Here is an 8,019-nt window from a genome sequence, read left to right as displayed (position 1 = left end):
TGTGGATATAGATAGATGGAAGAAAGAAAAAAAAATTTAGCTGGGTCAGGTACCAAGCAACATTTCTAATGTCAGTCTAAAGGATTCTTAAGACCCATATTTGACAAAACTTCTCAAAGAACACATCATTTAGACTATTACTAGCTATGCTGGATTTTGCTGAGTTGGTAACCTAGGGCAGAATGGTCTAATGTCAGCACTTTTTTGTAAGCCAGAAGAAATTTGAAAACATGATTTTAGGAAAATCAGACCTGAGTATTTTACTCATTCCACATTCCTTGAATTGCTTCACATTCTCAATTAAGTCATAGATTATTGTGGTAAATAAATAGGTGGGAGATGTTATCAATACTCATTGCTTTCTGTTTGACAAATCATGATATAATATTCCATGCTGTCTTTATAATATGTCAGAAGGGGTTTTAAATTCCCCTTCCAATTCTAAAATGCTATAATGCTTAAAAAAAAAATCCAACCACAATAAGCTGCTATTTTAGTTCGAAGGAATTAAAGTAGAAAAAAATTTGTGCAAAAAAATTAAATATGGTAAAATTTTTTTACAATCTTTACCATTGTGCCATTCTTCAATTATATTGAAAAATGAGTGTTTACATGGAAGACCATGTTTTGTGCTTATCTTTACAATAAACATGATAGAGCATTCCAGAGCCAAACTACTGTGTTTAAGTTGCCTTACCTGGCAAGGCAATCTTTCTTGTATAGCAACTTTTTTTTGGGGGGGGAGGCAGTGAATATTGTTTAAGGCTCCTAAAATCAAGCATTGGCTTTTTTTTTTTTTGGCCAAGTCATTTGCTGAAAATGTAACAATAAAATGTCGATTATGAAGATTGTCTTCACAAAAGCAAAGAGGTGGTGTTGCTTTTTAAGAGAAATTTTGGCATTGTGTAAACCAATCCTAATAATTTGTGCTTCTCTGCTTTTCACAAATTAAGCAGAATAATAAAATATAATCACAATGCAGATTCATTTTCCACTGCCCAATTAAAAATTAGATTATTTTATAACCTGGTCATGTTGTAAAATGTAAGTAGCAGAATAAAGTTTCTCTAACAATGTGTGAAACAGTTAAATATTTAAGAAATAAGCCAAGATAGTCACAAGATGCTGGCCATGTACGATGTATAAAGAATTTGCAGCTTTAGATATCACCTTTTAGATTTACAGGTAGTTGGGTTTGTACACAAAGGTAATTAACAATACATGGATATTCATGTATTACATGTATGATCAATTTTGTAATACACAGAATCCTAACATACTTTCAATTTCTCTTGATGAATGACAACATGGGCTTAAAAATTATTAAAGAAAGTAAATTGAAAAAAACTTTCTCCCCATCTAGAACTCACCCACTAGGGTTCATCTATACTAGCATTTTAAAAAATTGATGTAAGGTGCATTTTTAAATGGAAAAGTTTAGTTAAATGGAACCCAATTTAGAACGCTCCACTAAGTTGGAATATTTTTCTACCCTCTATTTTTGGAAGAGAATAAAATAGGCTGTCATCTTAGTAATATACTAAAAAAAACTTCCAGGTTATGTTTTTGTATCATGGAACCAAAAGTTCTCTACAATGACCTTGATGTGTGAGATTCTGGAGTATCAAAAATGAAATTACTTTTGGTATATTTAACTTAAGGCAGGAAAATGCACTAATACATTTTAGGAAGTGTTCAATGGTTGAAACTAAATCTGCAAAATGAACTTTGACTAGGTGATCTCTAGCCGTCCTGCTCCAAAAATCCTAGATTGAAAGTGGATATGAATTGAACCCTTTTCTTCCTAATATATTACATAAATCAGAATACTCCATTCTGTAAACGTTCTACTTAACTGAGGTTTTATTATGGTGTTTTAGTCCAATAATGTACATATTCTTTAACCTCTATGGCAAAAAGATAAAATACAGAAAGACTTCTAATGCAAGTGGAATATTTTGGAAAGAATTAGGGGTAAGAATTAAGATGGCAAAGTCTGAAAGGAACAGTAGCATGAAAATTGATGTGGTTCAATATGTCTTCAGGTTGAATAACAGCTGTGTGAATCAGTCTGTCAGACAAGTTTTATAAGTTTTGAGGAGGGTCAAGAAAAAAATTAAAGAAATATGTGTCCTTACATAGTCAAATTACTATGCCAGTGAGAAATTACTGAATGTGTTTTATGAATGCAATTGGTGATAGTTCTTTAAATCAAGTTCAATCTTTTGAAATACCTACACTTACTTGGAAGAGGTTATTTTTTCTGTTTGTGATTTTATAATCCCTTATTGGAATAAGTGCCATTGAGTATAAAGTATTCCATACAGAATGATGATTACAATTTTTCAAAATGAGCATTTTTTTTGGTTCTCTGAACTTCAGATGAGCTAATTTAATAAATTCTGAGTTATGTCCACGAACTAGATTATCCTCTGGTCTTTTACTTACTTGGAAGGCATTTTACAAGGTATTGTTTTAATGAAAGCAGTAAATGATATTGTCCATGCAACATGAGTTGGAGTTCCCTAACATGCAGATGTTGAAAAATAAAAATAAAATAAAAATATAAGGTGCCTTGAGATGCTGGCAGTTTTAAACATTTGGAACATATTTAAATATATTTACATCTAACTGCTCAACTTTACCTTACAAGCTTTAATTTAGGAAAATATACAGTACTTTTGCATATAATGGTAACTTGTTAGCCCCTGAGTCAAGTATAGAGGATTTAAATACAAAAAAAAGGAAAACAGCCATTAAAAGCACTTACATTTTATATGAAGTAAAGAGTAAAAAAAAATAATAATGATTATTTCCCAGGAAGACCAGGATCAGAAACATGCCTATGAAGACCCAAGATTCCTATATTGCTTAGGGAAGAATCTGGTAAAGAAGGATGATGCCTAATGGGATGAAGGTAAGTTTTACTGTGCTGGGGATGGAGCTCTAAAGAGCGATCAGGTTCTTGTTCTAAGAGTGAAGTCAAGTTGTCTTCTGAGGCTGTGTTCAGATGCACCCCACTGGAGAGTGATTCTTTGGATTTAAGTTTAGATTTTTCAAGGTCTAGGAATTCAGGACACTAATGGGAAGAAGAGAAAACAAGACAATTTTATAAATCTCAATAGCGGTCCAAAATATGTTACCATTCCTTCTCACATCATTCATAATATGTTAAAATATTAAAATGTTTTCTTTCAAAATCAATCGACAATTTCTAAACCCTGCAAAAAGTTGCTACAAGACAAGGATGAGGAGTAGGGATCCAAGACCTGCTCCCAAAAGGTTTCCATGTAATTTACCAAGTTCTGGGATTTGAGGAATTCTGAGCATGGGAAGTTAAATTAGAAACCAGTCCTTTAAAATATTTTATTTCACATTTATTTGAATTTTAAATTCAAGGAAAAGCTGAATGTGGAAGAGCTGAGTATTTTAGTAGATATGAATGAGAACAGAGGACAGGGGCTGGGGGTGCAGAAAGGAAGAGAATGGGAATGAAGCCATAATAAGGTAGAATTAAAAGGACCATAATTCTCTGGAAACAAAACCAAAAATACTGAATTGTGTTTTTTTAATCCATTAAATCTTTTTGTGAAAATATTTTCTACTTTTGTATTTTAGGTTTCTATTATTTTCTTCTAAGCACATTATCACATGCTATAAATATAGTTTTTCTGACTAAATCCATGGCATTAACTTTCCCATAATTTTTGCTAAAATTTTTTCTAAGGTAGTTCTTAACATTTACTAGAGGTACTTCAAATAGCAATTCTGTTTGTAGTGTTTAAAAAATGAGTCCAGTTCAATTTAATCAACATTCATTAAACATGTAAATGCAATACACTTGGGCTGGTTTACAAAATAAACAGTCCTTGTCATCAAGGAGCTTATGTTCTCTTGGGGAGAGACAATATATGAATAAATATGTACATGACAGTTTGATGTGGAAAAGAACATTTATAAGCACAAAGATTAGGAAATGCTTTCTAGATATAACCTGAACCTTGAAGGAACGTAAAATTCTAAGCAGTGAAAGCACAAAGGGAATGCATTCTAGATACTGGAGAGAGATTATGCAAATTGTAAAAGTAGGAATGAAATGCTAAATTTGGGGGAGAGAACAAGAATATTGAGGAGAGTAATGTGAATTAAGCCTGAAAAGGTAGGTAGAATTCTGCCTGACTGAAAGGCCAAGCTGAGAAGTTGGCATTTTATTTTTTGGCAGCAGGGAACTATTGAAAATTATTGACAAACGTCAATGGGATAGTCAGATTAATTTTTAAAGATTGTTTTGGCAGCTATGTTGAGCCGTAGGGAGAGTGGTAGATACCATGAATCTAATTGGGATGGGGTTGCAATATGCTAGGGATCCATGTAAGAAGGCAAGGGAACTAAGATGAGATATGTTATAGAAACAGAATATGTAAAATTTGGCAGCTGATGGGATATGGAGGGTAAATCAGAGAAGAGTTGAGGATGGCATCATGAATATGAGCTTGGGAGATTGGAGAGATGAATGCATCCTTATCCAAAATAAGAAAACTTGGAGGAAGGGCAGGTTTTGGGAGGATGATAATGATTTCCATTTTGGATTTGTTGAATTTGAGATGCCTATTGGGGACATTTAGTTGGAAATGTTAAGTTGGAGTTCAGGAGAGAGATCAGGACTATATATATATAACATAAATATTTATGTATTTAACATTATATAGTTCATTTCCCTTCTCCCATTTGTATATCATTTAAATTTTATTAAGACATGGAGTGGAGAAAGCATTATAATCTTATCTACCTTGGTCATAGTTATGGTGAGGTCCCTTCAGCAGCTTTATATCCTTCCCTCTAACCAACTCAACTGAAGTCATGTCACTTAACATGACATTCCTAATAGTTTAGCAGCTAGTCTCCCCAGGACCTAAGAAATTTAGTCTTCCAAAAGAGCTTTTAGATAATACTAATTGCTTCTAAATAACTTAGAATTAAGTTGTATCTGTACTTACTTGTGAAGAAGGACCGAAACTTCTGTCAGTTTTAATAGATGCTACAGATTGATGAGTTTTCATCACTTTGAGAGTTGGTCTTTGATATTCTGCCCCTGTTGTTACCATACTATAAGCAGGTGGGACCACTGGAGTTTGCCTCTGCAGTAACTGCAGAATAGTTTGAATATCAGCTGTCATCTGAGATTCAAGTCTGCAAGAAAGACAGAAATTAGGTTATGATCTAGCAATAGATAATTATGCTAAAGTAGAAATCCAAAAGTATTTGAGAAAATTCAAATTTTACCCTCAAAACTGATAATGAAATAGTTGTGCTTGAAACAGGAAGGACAGAAGGAGAAGCACTAAGATATGTGCCAAACCTATGCTTTCCCCCCCTGCAACTTAAAGAAGATTTTAAAAAAGTATTTCCCAAGAATTAGACTTTTAAAAAGATACAAATTGGGAATACATTTAGTGGAGGAGAATAGAAGAGCATAACCACAATTCTGTTCTTAACCCCTTTTAGTTCAAGGAGTAACATATACCTAGAGGTTTTTTCAACATTGATTTATCCTTTGTCAATGTCAATTATCTTGGAAAAACTTGAAAAAAGGGGAGGTCAATTTAATTTCATAACATGTATTAAGTCCCTATTATATGGAAAACAGTCTGTTGAAGATACAGTAAAAACCAAATCAAACCAAACCAAAAAAACTCTTGGGTCTTGCCATCTCCAAGCAGCTAAATTCTCTTGGGGAAGTTGTAAAATTCATGAAAGTAAATGCATGCCAAGGATAAGCAAAGTTATGTGTACACCCTTTCAAAGACACCTAGGAGCTGTATTTCCTTCTAGTTTGGAAAGAGAGATTAATGCCAGATCAGGACTAGGGGGTCAGGTTTCTTCCTTTATAGCAAGAGTTTTGAGATGTTTCTAAGGAAGGAGAGGAAAGAAAAGTTAGATGATGAAATAGCTTGAAAGATTTCATAATTATACATAAAAGAGTAGAATTACTATGAAAGTGGTCCATTTAAAAATCTGTCCCATTTAAATGACAGAGAGTTATATATATCAAGTAATTTCTAGACCTCATTTGTGGTTTTCTTGGCAAATTGGGTTAAGTGATTTGTCCAGGGCACACAACTAGTAAACTCAATTCCTTCTAACTCCATATCCCATACCTTATCTAGTGCAAAATTGTCACTTTTGTTGTGCTTTCTATAACTCTGATGGAGGTATCTTGAGCAACCTCTGAAAGACGGAATATTTTGGTATCAGAGATTGTGTCTATGTAAACAATATCTATAGATTAAAAAAAATCGATTTGAAGGACAGTTTTCAACAAACATACCCAGGAAGTATAGGCAGCAGTTCTATATTGTAGAATCAGATCACTGTGACACTGACACTTGTCATTCTGCCAGAGGACAAGTGATCACCTTGCTGATCAGACAGGCTCAGATTGTGAGGCTTCCCTATGTTCCACATGATATATTTAAATACCTGCAGTCATTACCCAATTTAATTTGGTTTTTTTTTGTCATTTTTTATTATAGCTTTTTATTTACAAATTATTTGCATGGGTAATTTTACAGCATTGAAAATTGCCAAACCTTTTGTTCCAATTTTTTCCCTCTTTCCCCACATCTCCACCCCCCGAATGGCAGGTTGACCAATACATGTTAAATATGTTAAAGTATACATGCCCTAACAGTTATTTTGCTGTACAAAAAGAATCAGACTTTGAAATTGTGTACTATTAGCCTGTGAAGGAAATCAAAAATGCAGGCGGACAAAAATATAGGGATCCAATTTAATTTGAAACAATGTCTAGCTGTGACTGTGTCTCAAATGGAAAGGAAAATGGTGAAAGAATCTGTAGGGGTTTGGTTTCCTTAAAAGAGAAGTAAGTAATCTTATATGTGTCATCGTAATGTAGAATTTGGTATTCAGCATTTTCTTCATTTTTGTGACTTTGCTGCCTCCTGATTTTCCTCCCACCAGTCTGATTGTTCCTTTTTCATATCCTTTGAGGAAATCTTTATTCAGTTTTTGCCCTACTAATAAAGGTATACCTCAAGGCTTTGTCATAGGTCCTCTTTTTGTTTCTCTCTATACTGTTTCACTTGGTGATCTCAGCATCTCCCAATTATTCTCTTTAGGCAAATAGTACTTAGCTCTATTTGAGCCATAACCTTTGTCCTGACCTTATTTCAGAGATACTGAAATGGTCATAAGTCACTGAAATAAATAAAATAATATGTAGTCTTCCTTTGGCATTATTCAAAGGTACTAAGCAGAGCTTCCTGAGGTTTACTAAACCTAATTACTACTACCCACTTTTCACAGGGACAAATGTTCCCATCAGAAAGTACTTTTAAGAATGAGGAATCCTTGAAAAAGAAACTAGAGATCTTAGAAGCATATGGTGGCATCATTGTCACTATTGCTATTTGAAGGTAAGGATGAAATGAAAGTCAGAAACCTGAAACATAAAGCTAGGTGTTGGGGGGTCCATCATTTGAAGAGTAGCTAAATAAATTATAGGATATGAACATAACAGAATGTGATTATGTCATAAGAAATGATGAAAGTCTTGGCTTCAAAGAATTCTAGGAAAACTTGTATGAATTTAGAGGGTAAAAGGAGAAGAACCTGGAGAAGAATTTACACAATTAACAACATTTTAAAGGAAAACAATTTGGATTCAACGTTATAACCAACCATGGTTCCAGAGGATCTCCTGGCAAAGGGAGTCCTAATTCAAGGCACAAAATTAGACATTACATTATTGAATGTGGCAAATGTGATCAATGTTCAAAGGATATGACAGGGAGTTTTTCAGAAAAAGAAATTAAAGCTATCAATAGTAACATGAAAAAAATCTCTATTAATTAGAGAAATATAAATTCAGACAATTCTGAGATACCATGTTATACTTATCAAATTGGTTAGCATGACATAAAAAGAAAATGACAGATGCTGGAAGGGATATGGAAAAATAGGGATAATAATGCACTATTAATGGAGAAGTGAAGTGGT

General features: G+C 33.4%; 1 protein-coding gene across 3 annotated transcripts in view; it reads right to left on the bottom strand.

Annotated features, from left to right (window-relative positions):
- Nucleotides 1-769: 769 nt before the first annotated feature.
- Nucleotides 770-8,019, bottom strand: part of KCNH7 (potassium voltage-gated channel subfamily H member 7) — a 605,555-nt gene continuing 598,305 nt past the window's right edge. For all 3 annotated transcript variants that reach the window (XM_031960570.1, XM_031960571.1, XM_031960572.1), the window contains 2 exons: nt 4,998-5,190; nt 770-3,079 (listed from right to left, as the gene is read on the bottom strand). In XM_031960570.1, the coding sequence (XP_031816430.1) occupies nt 2,810-3,079; nt 4,998-5,190 (463 nt within the window). In that variant the 3' untranslated portion in view covers nt 770-2,809. The remainder of the gene's footprint in view (nt 3,080-4,997; nt 5,191-8,019) is intronic.

Source organism: Sarcophilus harrisii, chromosome 3 (genome assembly GCF_902635505.1).
Source record: "Sarcophilus harrisii chromosome 3, mSarHar1.11, whole genome shotgun sequence".
NCBI classification, from domain to species: Eukaryota; Metazoa; Chordata; class Mammalia; order Dasyuromorphia; family Dasyuridae; genus Sarcophilus; species Sarcophilus harrisii.
The sequence above is the reverse complement of the archived record's forward strand: the minus strand, read 5'-3'. Positions and strand labels throughout refer to the sequence as shown.